At 39.6% G+C, this 17,620-nt stretch overlaps 1 protein-coding gene across 1 annotated transcript; it reads left to right on the top strand.

Moving 5' to 3' along the window:
• The first annotated feature begins 610 nt into the window (after positions 1–610).
• On the top strand, positions 611–4,275 carry LOC120437424 (programmed cell death 1 ligand 1-like). The gene is made up of 3 exons (XM_039608016.1): positions 611–813; positions 2,300–2,641; positions 2,880–4,275. Exons 1-3 carry the CDS (start codon positions 741–743, stop codon positions 2,984–2,986), a joined length of 522 nt encoding a protein of 173 aa, XP_039463950.1. The 5' UTR covers positions 611–740; the 3' UTR covers positions 2,987–4,275.
• Positions 4,276–17,620: the final 13,345 nt, after the last annotated feature.

Below are 17,620 nucleotides of genomic sequence, written 5' to 3'. Positions count from 1 at the left end.
AATTACACCCTAAGCCGTGTGCCATATTATAAAATGCTACTAAAATTCATATATAATGTAAAACCCTGAAATTAAAGTTGAAAGGCTGCACCTTAACCGCATATTTATTGCTTGACTTGCAATCCTCTGCGGAGATCAACAAAGGGAAACCAACAAAAATGGTGTCTTTGTCCCAAACGTTGTAGATGACATTATAAAGCATGTGTGTAGATTAGTGCACAAACTCTTTGTGGACTGGAAATCTCCCATCACTTTCTGCTGTTTGTATTCTGCAGTCTCTCATCCCTCCAACTAGTAAATAGGCGGTGACCTTTACGTTTGTTTTCAGCCTTGGAACAAGAAGATAATCCCGATCAATACAACAAGTGGGGATTACTCATACTTTGAAAAATGTTGGAAATGTGACAGCGGAAATGGCATTTCTGTTGGAACGCTATGGATGCCAATCCGCACAAAGAAATACATTCTTTGCGTCAATTTCGTCAGATGATCGTCCGTCCGGGGTGTCCTGGAACTCTTCTCGACCCTAGCCCCACCAACTCGAATTAACTAAAATCACGTGATCAGCAGGGACGTCAGCAGCTTGTCCCGGGTGGGCACAGAAGTCAGATGAGGGGTCAAATCCTGAGGGAGGAAGACGCATCTAGACGGACTTTCAGTCTCTTTCAGCTCTATGTGAAAACTTACATGTAGTGAGACAGAATAGTTGTCTGTAGCACCACCTCAGAATTACATCTGAAATGTCCGCTGGAACATCTGTACTGCTCAGCTGGACCCAGCTGTGGCTCTGCCTCCTCCTTTTGGTCCATGCAGGTGAGACTTGACCTGTTAAATGTATCTGTATCTGTAAGTATTAATAAGTAAGAAATTAAAAAATGACAAAGTGTTCCCCGAAAACGTCTGTCTCTAACTCTGATTCATCTAATATCATTATAACAGCATATTAGTAGTTGGAGAGTGCGTCACCACTTGCCTTTCACTACACTGTACCTTTGATTTAAACCGCTTTGTATTATTTTATTTTATTTTATGTACTGACATCTAACTAACTCATCATTGATTCTAGGATCAAACGTTAAGTGCAGAGCCCTACAATTAAAATTAAATTAACAAATTCACAGATTTCTCTTCCAGGTTAAGGTGGATCCTTTAGTTATTAAACCTACAGGTTAACTGTCAGTCATGTTGTTCAGAATTTTCCAAAGTATTTTGAACAATTTTTTGTAGTGAAACAAATAAGAGGGAAAACATGCACAACATTGATTCAGTCATTTAACTACAGAGAGTATAATATAATATAATTTAATAGAATAGGATAGAACAGAATAGGCTTTAATTCCCATTGTACATGTACAATGATATTTAACCGACTACTGTACAAGAAATATAAATACAGAGAGTGCACAACAAATGGCACATGATAAAATGAAGTGACATTTACAAATTACTTGACAGTACATGGAGACAGTCCACTATATCATCAAGCAGTCAAAAATCACACTGCCTCTCCATACACCTGGACGAGAAGCAAACTGATAGGAGAGCAGCTTAAGGTAAAGTTTTCATGCAAGCCCTCCCTTCATTGTGCAGACTCAACATCAGGTACGTCTGCTCCGGGGCTGGTGATATAGATTTCATTGGCAGCTGCTTTGAATCCTGTCACCATTCAGATCAGTCAGTTTGTTCAATTATAATGTCCACGTGCATTTTTAAGGTGTTACTGGGTGCACATGAAATATATCTTTAAATTATCTTGCATTTTTTATTTAACAAATTTCCCATGTGTGGGACTAATAAAGGGTTATCTTATCTTCGTATATTTGTAAACCCTTACAGTTTTTTCTTTCCATCTAACTTCACCATTTGCCCATTTGTTCAGTTTCTGCTCTCTCGCTCTCTCTTGCTCTTTAAAAGACAAAGGCCCCCAGATGACAGGGAGAAGGAAAAGCAGGAGTTTGGTGGTGAGAGCAGGGACCTTAATGTAGGGACTGTGTAAAGGGAGAGAGCTGGTTCATATAATGGAGAGAAAGTAGATATATCTGTGCAGCAAACCAAATGGAAAGGAAGCAAGTTCTGGTGCACCTGAGGTGGTTTCAAGCTCTTCTAGAATGATGTAAAAGAGAGCAGAGCTAGAGTAGGGGTAATAAAACAGGAAAACTAGAATGGAAAATATTATATCTCATTTATACACCAATCAAAACATATACATCTCAGTGGTCCCTGATCCTCACAGTGATTGGCTGATGTAGAGGTGAACACTTACTTCATAATCTTTGCTTTGTGTTATTTACTCTTTCAGACCAGAAAAACATAACATCTAAGTCTGGACAGAACGTCACTCTGCCATGTCGAGCTCCAAACAAGGACATCCGCATCATTGTTTTAGAGTGGAGCAGAGCTGACCTGGGAGATGAATATGTCCTTTCGTACCGGGATGAGCAGTTTGATCCAGAACAACAGCATCCATCTTTTAAGAACCGGGTGGATCTGCAGGACACACAGATGAAGGATGGAAACGTGTCTTTGATTGTGAAGAATGTGACGACTGCTGATAGTGGGATGTACAAGTGTCGTGCATTTTTGAGTCAAACACGATCGTGGGAATCCATCAACAACATCAACCTGAGTGTTGATCCTCCAGGTGAGTGAGTGGAGTTGAGTGTGTGTGTGATCAGAGGTGAAGCTGCTTCCTGGTTGTTGATGTTTGTTTCTAAAGATGTTGTTGATGAGACTTTGTAGAAAGCAGCTGGTCTGAGTGATGTGATCAGAGTGCAGTAGATAATGTCTGACAGCAGTTTGAAGAGGAAATGGATTCTGTTCTGTTCTTCACTCATCACCTACCTGACAGCTGACACCTCACACCTGTTTCTCACCTGCAGGTCAGACAGGAGGAGGCAGATTTGTCCCACTGATACTTTGTCTACTTGGTTCCACTGTCATTCCTGTGGTCGGTTTTCTGATCTACAGAAGAAAACCACAGAAATAGGATTCACACGTCCTTTCTGTTGAACAGCAGCATATTTAAAATGTCTCAGAGCTTTTTAACTGTGAACTGAGTCTCTTGCAATTGTTACTAAATATTTATTAGAGTTTTCTCATTTTAAAGAAAAGGTAGGCAGCTTTTATTCATTACGTTTTTTAAGCACTGCTTACATGTATTTGCACATGTCTGGATTTGTCAATATATTTACTTCTAATATGCATTTTATTGTTAATGTTGATGAATTTATAGCTGAATTTCCTGATTCACTGCCCAACCCAATATGCAGTTTTATCTGTTTATTGTTTATTTATCTGTTTCTTTTTACAGTGTTTTAATGTCTTAACTGTGAATATATATTTTATTTTAATGACTGAACATGTGTTGCTGTGTTGATATAAGCCTGTGTCTTTTAAAATTTGTATGTTTGTTTTTAAATGTTTTCCCAATCTTACCCCACCTTAACTCTCTGAGCTTCTTCATCCCTACACACCCTGTTGGTCTCTTACTTGCTTAGTTGGAGTACCGAGATCCGGGAGGAAGCTCAGAGGGGACAGCGCCTTCTCTATTGTGGCTCCTGAATTTAGAGAGGCCCCGTCTCTGTCCACTTTTAAAACACGTCATTGGCTTTTGACCTCAGTGAGACTTAGTGTCTCTTGTAATTAAATGTGTTATCTAATTAATTATTTTATTTTTCTTTTATTTGGCTTTCATTTAAATCAAATGTTATTTTTATTATTTAGTTCCAATCTACAGCACTTTGCGCCAGCTGTGGTTGCTTTGAAGACTTTATAAAAAAAAGATGATGGTGATACTTGTGCTCACTGTAATTCAGTCTATATCTTAAATGTTTTTTGTATTATTTTATGCGTTTTAATGTTCTTATTTTTTTTTTACTCTAATTTGTTTCCAGTGTTTGGTGCTTAGAATTAAAAAATAAAAAATAAAATCATAAATAAAGAAAAACTGAAATAGAATAATCTGAATTTTAATCAGTCTTAAGAAAACAAACATCACTGACAGGTACAACCTTGCCACTTAAAAATATTAGAAATGAGAAATAATCAAAAACATGCCAATTTAGTCATGTTTACAAATCATGCCACACTAAATCATTCAGCTTCTCCGGAGGGTAACATATCACTCCTGATCTGACCGTCGCTGTTAAAATGTATTTTTGAGGACAGTATGGAAGCATTAATGATCTGCTTCTATCCATGTTAGTGTTTAAAGTCCAACATTTCCCTCTAGTGGTCATATATAAACCATGTGTGAGGATGGTGTTAATGTAAAATGTGAATCATAGTGTTCCAGTCAGTCATCAGTGTGTCTCTGCACAGCTGTAATTAAAATGTGTTCAGAGGGCCTCAGTGTCTGAATGGTTCCAGTTCAGCTCCATAACAGCAGCGTCCCTGGTTTGATTCCTGTGTTTCAGCTCATATCTGCCTCTCTCACTGAGGGGGACGTAACTACATGGACATGGATTTGTTCATCAATCAAACTACAGATCACTGAGAGCAGAGGACATCTGACTTTTTGTTTTCTTTCCATCTGTGTGAATTGCCAGATGTCTGAGCAAGCTCATTGCATTAAAAGATACATGTTTATAGTTTATATCTTGCATTTTTATAAGAATTTAGTTACCCACTGTATTTGAACCAGTAGAAAAGCTGGTGCTCAGAGGAAGAGGGCGGGCTTTACTTGGTGTCAGTGGCAGAAATGAAAAAAAGCTCAAATGAGTGAGAAGGACGATGAAGGAAACATCTGTGCTGTGTCTGCTCTGTAAGTAGAATCTCTGTGTTTGTTTGAATTCTTGTACTTTGACTGTCTGCTCTCCTGATAACTGATGATGGAGGAGAAGACATGAAAAACAAATCAGGCTGAATTCAAGTTCAAAACACCACGAGGACCAACTGCAGGTCTGAACTGACTCTTTATCTTTGCTCAGGAGTCGAGGAAACACAGCAGGCAGTGAAAAGATCAAATCATTCACTCATTATATCAACACAGCTGCACAGTGGACACATGACTTTACTGTGTTATTTAAAAGTAATGGATGTTTTGCATATACTAAAAGTTTAGTCAAATGCTTATTATTTCAATGATCATTTTTAGGAGATGCTGTTTAGATACGTGTGTAGCATCCCCGGATGAAAAGATGGTCTCTCAAACTGATGGTTCACCATACTCTTATTAAACAGCTGTGTATGTGAACACCCTGTAAGACCATTAGTAAATCTAACAGTGTGTTACCTTTAACACACCTTTGCCTTATTCATTAATCACAAATCAATTATCTTGAACTTACATAACATATAACAGTGAAACTTGTAAATTATTGCATCGCTGCCTAAACATGACGAGGTACGTTAGCACCCTCTAGTGGGTAAAAACGTAGCCTTTACCCTTAGTAGCGGTCAACAGCTATTGTGGGTTTTCACAGTGCGTCATCAAACCGGAAGTCGCCATATTGGAGATACTGGAGGTAAACAAAGCGCGCGCATTAAAACAGATTCCAAACGTCGAACGAAAGGAAATGGTGAATTATTGCTGTGTTTTTGGCTGTACCAATTGGTTAGACTGTGAAAAACATTTGCAGTTTTATAGACAGCCAAAAGTTATTACAAATCACAGAGAACAATGCTGAAAGTTATCAGAGGAAAGGAGGCAGTTGTGGTTAGCGAAGCTAAACCAGGATCTACAAGTCAAAAATCTGGACAACATCCGAATTTGTTCCACTCATTTCTTTTCTATAGTTAAGCATACTTAATGAAATATACTCGAAGTATGCTACTTTTTGGTAAGGGATGATATCATACAGTTAAGGTTTGGCTGATTAAAGATGTTATTGCATTACTTACTTTGGCATTCACAACACATCTGTCGCTGATGACTTGATACTGCATCTCCCTCACCCATCCACACACCATCTGGTTATAGGCCTCCAAACTTTTATAAGATTTAAGGTCTGCTGTCTTCTGGGCGAGAAAACCAGGTAGTTGATATCAAGATACACAATAGACGGAAGGCTCTCCGGCTCGTCATTGATCCAAGATGAAGGAGCCAACTCGTTTAGATCTGCACCACCAATAAACCTTAACCTTTCCAAATATCCTGCCCTTTCCTGTGGACCAAGTCCTTCCCTGTATGCCTTTGCATCTATAACGCATTTTGAGGAGCTTTTCTGTGGTTTCGGACATTGATCCATTGCAGTGTTTACCTCCGAGTGCCTCCAATATGGCCGTGCATGCAGGTTACCGCCCAGAATGTAACGTAGGTGAAAACCCTCTATATGATCCGTAAAATAGCAAAGTACATATTTACAGGACAAACTTTGTTACACAGTTTGTTCCCTCATCAGCCAGGTGCTAAGGAACTGCTTTCAACTCAGGATTGCACCTTAATAGCCGTTTTTCCCCCATTCTCGTCCATTAACCATTGAGCACACCTCTCTGTGCATTAAAATTCAAGTTCAAGTTCAAATTCAAATTTTATTTGCCACATGCAATGGCAGGTTGCCCTGCAGTGGAATGAACCCACCCCCCGACCTTACACACACAGCACAGACATCACATGGGGATACAAGTCAGAGAACGGTTGTATTACAGAAAACCACTGAAACTTACACTACAATGGGAAAGTACAAGAGGAAAAAAAAGAGACCTCTATTCATGCTGGGCTATAAGAGGACAGCATGAGAACAGGAAACAAAAAAACTCCTCTGCACAGAAAAGCACATAAATGTCCACAGTACAACAATATGGAGCACGTGACCAGCAACAGGGTTGGGTAGGGGGTGACGAGTAATCCTGGGCAACACAGCAGCCGTCCTGCCACTGCGCCGACTCTCCAGCGCGGGCCCAGACCCGCCTCGTGTTCCCCAAGAGGAGTCAAGCGTCGAAGGCGTTGGAAGGGGAGGGCGGGACAGTGAGTGCTTATCAGTGTAAGTGTATGTGTGTGCGTGTCCATAGTTCAGCTGAGACAGTGTCCTTCGCCCTGCCAGGCTAAGTAAACAGTCTGCCACCCAACCCAGGTGGCCTTGCATAGGATGGGGAGGAACAGACAAAACACAGTCAAATTTGCGCTTCTACTGTACGGTTTATGTCACTTGATTTACGGCATGAGCTGGGTCCAAGCTCCAACAAAATAATAGCCACTCGCAAATTTACAAAACACTTTACAAAATATGAATGAGGTCATCTACAATGTGTGCTCACAACATAGATACAGGGTGGGCCATTTATATGGATACACCGTAATAAAATGGAAATGGTTGGTGATATTAAAGTCCTGTTTGTGGTACATTAGTATATGTGAGGGGGCAAACTCCTCAAGATGAGTGGTGACCATGGTGGCCATTTAGAAGTCGGCCATCTTGGATACAACTTTTGTTTTTTCAATAGGAAGAGGGCCATGTGACACATCAAACTTATTGGTAATGTCAACCTGGCACCCATAATGTGGTGGTGCACCATCTTGCTGGCAAAACTCAGGGAACGTGCCAGCTTCAGGGCATAAAGAGGGAAACACATCATCATGTAGCAATTTCAAATATCCAGTGGCCTTGAGGTTCACATTGATGAAGAATGGGCCCACTATCGTTGTACCCCATATACCACACCAAACCATCACTTTTGTTGTTCCAAAAGTCTTGGAGGGATCCATCCAATGTGGGTTAGTGTCAGACCAATAGCGGTGGTTTTGTTTGTTAACTTCACCATTCACATAAAAGTTTGCCTCATCACTGAACAAAATCTTCTGCGTGAACTGAGGGTCCTGTTCCAATTTTTGTTTTGCCCATTCTGCAAATTCTGTGTGCCAATCTGGGTCATCCTCGTTGAGATGCTGCAGTAGCTGGAGTTTGTAAGGGTGCCATTTGTGAGTAGCTAATATCTGCCGAAAGGATGTAATGCCACTCTCCAGTGACATGCGGCGAGTGCTACGCTGTGGGCTCTTGCTAAATGAAGCTAGGACAGCCACTGATGTTTCTTCATTAGTGACAGTTTTCTTGCGTCCACATTTTGGCAAATCCAACACTGAACCAGTTTCACGAAACTTAGCAAGCAGTTTGCTAACTGTAGCATGGGAGATGGGTGGTCTCGTAGGGTGTCTTGCATTGAAATCTGCTGCAATGACCCGGTTACTGCGTTCACCAGATATCAACACAATTTCGATCCGCTCCTCACATGTTAACCTCTTCGACATGTCAATGACTGTGAACAAAGAGAAACTTGTGAATAACTCATGAAAGAATAAAGTTACGTTGAAACCAAGCACACCATTGTTTTTCTTGTGACCAATAAGTTTGATGTGTCACATGGCCCTCTTCCTATTGAAAAAACAAAAGTTGTATCCAAGATGGCCGACTTCTAAATGGCCACCATGGTCACCACCCATCTTGAGGAGTTTGCCCCCTCACATATACTAATGTGCCACAAGCAGGACTTTAATATCACCAACCATTCCCATGTTATTATGGTGTATCCATATAAATGGCCCACCCTGTAGTTTGTATTACAAACTGTTTTTTGAGATACATATTAGAGTAGAAGTGCATGAAGTCCAAATTGATCTGCTGTTTTTCTTTTTCTTTTGTTTTGTTTTTTTTTTTTTTAGCTTTAGCTGAAAATGAGCACATATATTGGAGAGAAGAGTTTATGTGTTTGTCAGCTGTTTGTGTTGAGTTGTTCTTTATGTTGACTTCAAATCAACCTGAGTGTCATTTCTCTTTAGTTCTGATCTCACTGCTGAGCTGCACAACAAACCAAGGTCAGTAACCTTCTTCTGTCACAGTTTAAACCTGAGAAATGCTCACTGATGTGACCTGATTGGGTTCATGTTTGCAGTTCTAACAGAAATATATCAGTTTTTCTTTTTTGTTTGTTTTGTTATTTTAACCCTCACAGCTCGTCTGACTGTGAGTCCCAGCAGCTCTCAGTTTTTTAAAGGAGATTTTGTGTCTCTGAGCTGTGAGGAGGACGACAGCTCTGCTGGTTGGACTGTGAAAAGAAGCACAACAACAACTATGATAACTCTTTGTGGAACGGAATGGGGAACACCAGCTGGTTCTTCCTGTAACATCAGCTCCATTTCAACATCTGACAGTGGACTTTACTGGTGTGAATCCAAAAATAGTGCAAGTAACAAGATGATCTCTATCACAGTCACTGGTAAGCTGAGTGTGTGGAGTTAGTGTTGATGAAGCTGTGTGTAAATGGATGAAATGCTGTAGTTTGTCTCTGTGTTGAGGTGGATCAGTGATCCTGCAGAGTCCTGTCCTCCCTGTGATGGAGGGAGATGACGTCACTCTGCTCTGTAAAACAAAGACCACTCCCTCCAACCTCCCAGCTGCTTTCTATAAAGATGGCTCCCTCATCAGGAAGCAGCCTACAGGTCACATGACCATCCAGCATGTTTCCAGGTCTGATGAAGGCCTCTACAAGTGTGACATCAGCGGTCATGGAGAGTCTCCATCCAGCTGGATCACTGTCACAGGTGACACACTCACCTGTCTGTGTTTCTGCAGCTTTCAACATTCACAATGTGACGACAACTTAATGACTGTGTTTGCTTTATTTTAGAGAGAAACACCACCACACCTCCACCTACATCCACACCTCCTCCATCACTCTCTCCTCCTGTTCTCTTTGTGTTGCCATCTGTTGGATCAGTCTGTGTTGTGGTTCTACTGGTGTTACTGGTTCTGCTGGTGAAACGATGTGTTCACAGGAAACCTGAAGGTGAGACTTTCTGATTTTCCATGTCTGAGTTTGTTTGGTACAATAAAGTTCACATTCATGATGATCACAGTAACAACTTTCTTAAATGTAATCTCTGTTTACATATTTTAATTTATATTATTGATCATTTTGAATCATTTCAGCAGATCAAGAAAAAACTGGAGAAGATGACATCCTTACTGACATCATGTGCAGTATAATCAACATATCAAAAAATCAACAAGAGCCAATCAGAGAAATCCGAGGTAGTGGGCTCTTCTTCCAATATAGGAAGTTTTTAAGCAGGTTTCATCAGATTCGACTTGTGATTTTACACACACAGTTTCTCACATGCTGTTGACCTTGTGGCTTAAATGGCATTTCCTATCTATTTGGTCATAAATTTTAATAAAACTGCCCAAATATCTATTAGGAGGCATTGCCAGGAAGGTCACTGAGTGGGTAGATTTTCTTTTAGAAGCACTTTCATGCAGTTTTACAGTCTGAGAACAAATTTATGGAAAGTAGGAGTGAATATAGTTAAGGAACTGGAAATGTTTGAGAATGTGTGTTTTGATCATAGTTTGGATGATGAATAACATCTCTGATTTTTTCCTCTTCAAATGTGTCAGGCACACAGTTGAATATGAAGGTAGAATAAGATTAACACTGTCACTGACTTTGATGATATGATTATGGGAACATTATGGAACATATGAGGGAAGTTCAGAAGTGTAAAAATGTGGACTGTTGTAACAGTAAAACAAGCAAACAAAACTTGCTAAGTGTAGTTATGAACTTGTTTCCTTTGTCTGAAATTAGGTCAGCTTAGTCAGTTCTAATTGTCTTAAGTCTCAAACTGTGAGTATTGTTCACTGTGAGCTGGACTGTGTGTTTGTGGTCTGTGGCTAACTGAAGCTAACAGCTCTGCAGTCGTCCAGCATCCTGTTTCTGATAGAAAGAAAACACTTCAGCTGCAGGTGTTTCAACACAGAGCTGTTCATTTTAGAAATCATTTAAAAGCATTTCCCAATCTCTGTAACAAATCAAATGTGTATAACGTTGATAATTTGGTAGTTTCTGTATCATCCTGACACGTTGAGCACATGCAGTAATCATGTTGATGGTTCCAGTTAACTGTAGTCTGAAGCTGCTTCTCACTGCAGTTTGTCCTAGTTTGGACAGTAATAATGGTTATGCTGTGAGAAAGTGTTGCTTTGAGCTCTGTGGTGAAGCGAGTTAGTCTGTACTGAAAGCAGTGGCAGCTTTGTGGTCGTCCGCTTTTCTTTTTCACATAAACACCCTTCAGCTTCATGTGGCCAATCTTTTTTTCATAGCAGAGGTATTAAGATTAAAAAAAATGTATGAAAAACTGCTGTGGTTTTTAAGTTATTGCTTCTTCTCTTCATGATGCAACATTAGGGTAGAAAGTTCCCCACAGCTCTGCTATAGTATAAAAGTCGTGCAGTTTATATACCTGCAGTAATTTCACATAATTCTGTGTGTTTAATTCTGCAGAGACGGATTCAGCTGCAGTCTACTCAGCAGTGAAAACTAAAAACGACAGTTATGGACAAAAAACTATCAGAACAAGGAGGGCCAGGTACAACTTTTCTTTAACTTTGGACAGGGACAAGCTAGCTGCTCACCCTGTTTCCAGCAATAATGCTTAGCTAAGCCAAAAAAAACAAGACACGATTCAAGCTCAGAGCTCTGACCCAGTTCACACTTCAAATGCAAATGTAAATAAGAGAGGCATCAAGGTCTTGATTGATCTACAAAGCTTGTAATTGTGTTTCCTGTTTGTTTGTTTTTTCAACTGTGTGTGTTTGTGTTCAGACTTTAAACCAGAGCCAGACGTTGTCTACTCTTCACTGAAGTAGTCCACCAGTCCAACATCCAGCTGCTGGTCTCTAACTGGGCCCCACCACACGTTAAAAAAAAAAAAAAATATGTTTTATGCTTTTGTAGAATAGAATAGAATAATCCTTTAATTGTCCCATAAGGGGAAATTTGGTTGTAATAGCAGCAAGAAAGACACATATACAAGCAAACAGTATACAGGACATTGTAGTCATTCAGTGTGTCTAACAGAGCTTAACAGAGCTCTTCTATCTATCTATCTATCTATCTATCTATCTATCTATCTATCTATCTATCTATCTATCTATCTATCTATCTATCTATACATATATATATACATATTTTTTTTACTGGAATTAGTGTATGTAGTGAGGTTTGCAGGCATTAATTTATGCTCAACCCTCTTAATGTCCCACCACAGCATCATTCAGGTTGAGGTCTAGACGCTGATGCTCACATATGACTCTAGAGTATATTAATATACAGAGAAGTTTGTGGTAGCCTCAATTACTTTCAGGTGTCCCGTTCCCGTCACTGCAAAACAAGCCAAAAATCATCGTCCCTCCACCACTGTGCGGACAGTAAAGTATGATGTATTTGTGATGATATCCTGTGTTTGGTTTTATCCAAACACAGTGCTCTACATTGTGTCCGACATTTTCCTTGAGTAGTTCTTTGGGTTTAATAAAGAAAGTCAAATGGAAAATTTGGCTGGTTTGGTTCTGGCTGATAAACACTCGTGTTTATTGTAGAAAATGAATGAATCCCAAAATGAGTTCAACTGTAGCCACATACATAAAACAGCAGGAACTCCATTCAGTGGCTGTAAACCAACATCCAAAAGTAGTAAAATTTTCCCTTTACTCTATTTATTTTGATTAAGAATTAAATATACAGAAATGTATTTGGTAGCATTTATTACTCCTCTTCCATGGAAATATATGTAGTATCACACTCAGGATGTCACCATGAAAACAAAGAAGTGTTTTATTGTATGAAAACCTTCAAACTTATGACCCAGGCTGGACTTCGTTCTGGATCACAGCACAGAGCTCCTCCTTTCAAACTTTTCAGTGAATTTACAATGGGACATGACTCAGAGTTGAAGTCTGCTTCTACCTACTGGCAACACTGAGCATTACAGCAGGGCAACTGCTTTGTAAATGACAGCAATATAACCTCTTAACATCCACCGGTTGAAAACATTAATATGAATAATACAGTGTTATTGATGTCAGCTTTTCATGTAAAAACTGTGGAAGATTTTCAGTTAATTTCCACACAGCATATCTTTATAAACTGTGGGAGAACACACAATCCCACGAGAGCAACGAGCTGAAGGAAGTTAGAACCCAGAACTTTGTAGGCTTAATGCAACAGTTCTCGCAAAAACTCCATCAGAAAACTCATCTAATGATATTGCTCTATATTGTTTCTTCTTGCTTCGATAATGTAGAAATTTTACTCTTTGAAAGACGATAAAACATAGGTATTAATGTTCATATCTTTAGTCTGAAAGTGCAGTCATGAATTTAAATATCCTTACAATAGTTACAAATTTTCTTCTCTTCCAGCTTTGGCGTACTATGATATACCAATATACATAAAATGCAATTAGGGCTCTAAATCTCTTTGACACGACAATATGCCAAATTACACAAGAACTGAAACTCAGTGGAAACAGGTCTTATGCAAAAAATTATTGAAATTGAGAATCCAACTAAAGCCATCTGTAAAGGATGAGACTGTGTTTTAAATGTGTAAAGTTAAAAGCAAAGGGCAGAGTCAAACTGAACAGAGATGCCATCAGGCTAAACATTTGTGTACAAAGAGTTAAATGTTTATGGGACTGAACAACATGTTCTCTTATTTTAAAGCACTGAGCCATGAAAATTTCATGATGTCCAACATTTAAGAACAGTGAGAATGTTTAAACAGTAGCCTGGGTTTTAAGGTCACCTGCACTCATCTGGAGGTATAAATTTCTGTGTTGCCAACATAACAATGCAAGGATATGTGAGTTATTAAAATAATTCCAAAAAATATTTATTACAACCTGATGAGGAAGCCCTTAAACAAAGACTGCCCACAGCCTGTTTCAGGACCACTATAGAAATATAAACTTATAAAAAGTCACAAAGAATAAGGAAATTTGTGTTTGATCAGTTATATTTTTATTGTAACAATACATTGTGCCAGAGAAGATCTGGCAATTTTCTGATGGTTTCAACCCACAAACTCAACTCTACTATTGAACTCACAAATCCATTTACCTTACAATTATGAGATAAATTAAAGGGAAATAAAGAGGTAATACAACAAGCCCCACGTGCGTATTTAAAGTCAAATATCTCGCTCTAGTGGCAACATTGAAGGGCAGTGTTAAGGGTCCGATATTGAGGACGAGAGTAAAACAATGATGGTCCAGAAGAGCTTGATCAAAACAATTGATTTTAATGAATACACGCAGGGTGGGGAGATGTAAACTGCAAAACATCAGTTGTAAATCTCCGCCAAAAAACACTTCAGATCAGTGGCGGTCCTAGCCTGTTTGGCGCCCAGGCGAACACCCACACACACACACACACACACATACAGTTAAGCCCATAATTATTCATACCCCAGGCAAATTTTGACTTAAAGTTACTTTTACTCAACTAGCAAGTTATTTTTTGACTGGAAATGACACAGGCGTCTCACAAAAGATAATAAGATGATGTACAAGACGCATCATTGTGGAAAAAAATATTTCTCAGCTTTTATTTACATTTGAGCAAAAAGTATCATGTCCAGAATTATTCATACCCTTTACAAACTGTCACAGTCTCTGGGAAAATCCAAAGTTCCATACCATTCCAAATAGTCAAAGCTGTTCTAAAGCATCCTAATTACCCTGATTAATTGGAAATAGCTGTTTTGATCAACTCAACAGGTGAAAAACAGCAGCTCTCTGCAGGTGGTCTGTGGACATTCATGGCTAAGACAAAGGAACTCAGTGAGGACCTGCAGCTGTGCATTGTGGCTGCTCACAAGTGAGGAATGGGCTACAAGGCCATATCCAAATGTTTTCAAGTTCCAGTGGCTACAGTGCAAAGTATTATTAAAAATACAAGATGTTCCGCACTGTGGAAAATCTCAGAGGACGTTGTCGGAGGCCAAAAGTGAAACCTGTGCTGGCCAGGAGAATAGTGAGAGAGGTGAAAAAGAATCCAAGGATCACCACCAAGGCCATTCTGGTGAATCTGGGCTCTGCTGGTGGCAATGTCTCAAGGCAGACAGTCCAACGGACACTGTTGGGTTCCACGGATGCAGACCAAGGAAAACGCCACTTCTCCAGGCACTTCTAAGGCATGACAAAGCTCATTTGGCCTTTGCAAATGCTCATCTGGACAAAGAAGAAGGTTTCTGGTCTTCAGTGTTATGGTCAGATGAAACAAAAATTGAATTATTTGGTCACAATAATGTTGCCTTCATTTGGCATAAAAATGGAGAAGCCTTCAACCCACAGAACACCATCCCCACTGTCAAACATGGTGGTGGGAACCTAATGCTTTGGGGTGTTTTTTTTAGCCAATGGACCAGGGAACCTAATCACAGTAAACAGCACCATGAAAAAAGAGCAATACATGAAGATTCTCAACAACAACATCAGGCAGTCTGCAGAAAAACTTGGCCTTGGGAACCAGTGGACATTTTAGCACGACAATGACCCAAAACATACAGCAAACGTGGTGAAGAAATGGTTAGCAGACACCAACATTAACGTTTTGCAGTGGCCTAGCCAGAGTCCTGACTTGAATCCAATTGAGAATCTGTGGAGGGAGCTAAAGATCAGGGTGATGGCAAGAAGACCCTCCAACCTGAAAGATTTGGAGCTCATTGCTAAAGATGAATGGGCAAAATGCCTGTGGAGACATGCAAAAGCTGGTCTGCAATTATAGGAAGCGTTTGATTGCTGTAATAGCCAATAAAGGCTTTTTTTCTATTGATTATTGAGAAGGGTATGAATAATTCTGGACATGATACTTTTGCTAAAATATAAATAAAACCTGAGAAATATTTTTTTCCACAATGATGCCTCTTGTACATCGTCTTATTATCTTTGGGAGACACCTGTGTCATTTCTGCTCAAAAAGAACTTGTTGAACAAAAGTAACTTTAAGTCAAAATTCGGCAGGGGTATGAATAATTATGGGCTTAACTGTATATGACCCTATATATGAAGAGAGAGAGAGTATGCATTGTATGCAAACGGCTACCAAACAGACATCATAATTCGTCATACAATGAGAACAGGACAAATCAACAATTGACACTGACTAATTAATATTATATTATTGTATATATTGTTTGGAGTTTAGTCTCTTACTGTTACTATTTTTACCATTTCTTCTTGGAGGAACTGTAACCCACATAATTTCCTTAGGGATTAATTCTTCATGTTTTAGGATACATGACCTGCCATTATCCAATGACACATCTGCTTACTTGTATCTTTTGCTCGTTTCTCCTTGTAGGAGCCATAATTAAATGTATTGAATTTTAATGATCACTGGGTTTTCATTTGTTTGGCTATGGTGATGTGTAACGAGAGTCACGTGGGACATTAAGAGGGCGTTGTCAGTCTGTCTTTCACTGGTTTGATTTTGACAGAGAGGAGGGCTGGGTAGCTGTAGTTTTTGTTGAACGCAGCACAACGAGTTTCCCCTTGTTGCATTAGAGCTGTGATGTTTTAAGAGTTTGAATCGCGAGCTGATCACATTGCTCTGTAAACTTTTCAAGCACTTTAATAAACAAGCAAGCAATTCCACCTCTTGCATTATTGCGTACAGTTGACAGCGCATCAGGCAAATAGGCTCAATCCCCCGGCCTCTAGCGACTGTGGAAGTCGCTACACTCCTCCTCTTCTTTTCTCTTTTTTTTAAACTTTAAAAACGGGTTGTGTGTGAGACTTTAAATCAACAAAATATAAAATATACATTTTAAATTCTTATTGATCCCTTTACCCCGAGTCCTAAAGTGTATATTTATTTTCTTACTCTTCTTATATTTATTGTTTGTTTACTTGCACTGCTGTAACTGGAGCCTCGTCGTCTCGTCTCTCTATATACTGGACTGTATGTAGTGGAGATGACAATAAAGTTTACTTTGACTTCAGCAGCGCAGCAGGCGCATCGAGGCTCTCGCGCTCACTTTTCGCGTATAGAATTTCGAAAAAAACATCGGTGCAAATTATAAGTCTGTATCATAATGTCTGCTGTTTTCGTGTTGTTGGTTTGTTTTTATTTTGTTTTATTTTGCAAGTTGGTTATTAGATGCTGCTCCAGCCACCCAGAGAATCCCCGCCGCCCGCCCTCTCCTCCTGTGCCGCAAGCAGCAGGCGCACCGCAAACGGAGGGCGCCCTTACTCCCAGCAAATGGGCGATAGAAAACCGATTGGTGCCTATGCCATTCCCAATATGCGCTGGCATGATGTCGGGGCAGCATGAGTACGAGCAATTTTTTTTTTTTTTTTTTTTTTGCCGATGCCCGTGATGCCGCCCCGGGCAACCGCCCGTGTCGCCCGTATCTAAAACCGCTACTGCTTCAGATTGCTTTTATAACATCAGGGTATTATAACGCCCCCTCTTGCATTTACAAGCACATAATTTGCATCTTAAGAACATTATTTGCCTCTTTTACAGACAATGATCAATCTTAAGAGATAAATACAAACACAGAAGTTCCCCTTTCTGGCATCCTCTTCCAAATATGGTGATGATCTCAGGCCTTTGAGGTCCCCATGGACTTGTCCTCCTTCTGTCACCTGTTGTCAAGTAAACTCTAGTGCAACATGTTGCTGAATACACTCAGGCCTTTGCTCAGCTACTATTTTACTGTAACAATATACTCAGCATATAAGCTTTTAAGATTATAGATTTAACTCAACGATTTAAAGTGGTTATAACTGCACCTGTAATAAACATGTTAATATGTGATTATGATAACCCCTGTAATACAAATTATAACATAATGCCAACAGCTTCAATAAATGCTTTGATGAAATGATAATTAATAT

The sequence above is a fragment of the Oreochromis aureus genome, linkage group 3 (assembly GCF_013358895.1).
Source record: "Oreochromis aureus strain Israel breed Guangdong linkage group 3, ZZ_aureus, whole genome shotgun sequence".
Taxonomy (NCBI): domain Eukaryota; kingdom Metazoa; phylum Chordata; class Actinopteri; order Cichliformes; family Cichlidae; genus Oreochromis; species Oreochromis aureus.
This window is presented reverse-complemented; position numbering and strand designations above follow the sequence as displayed.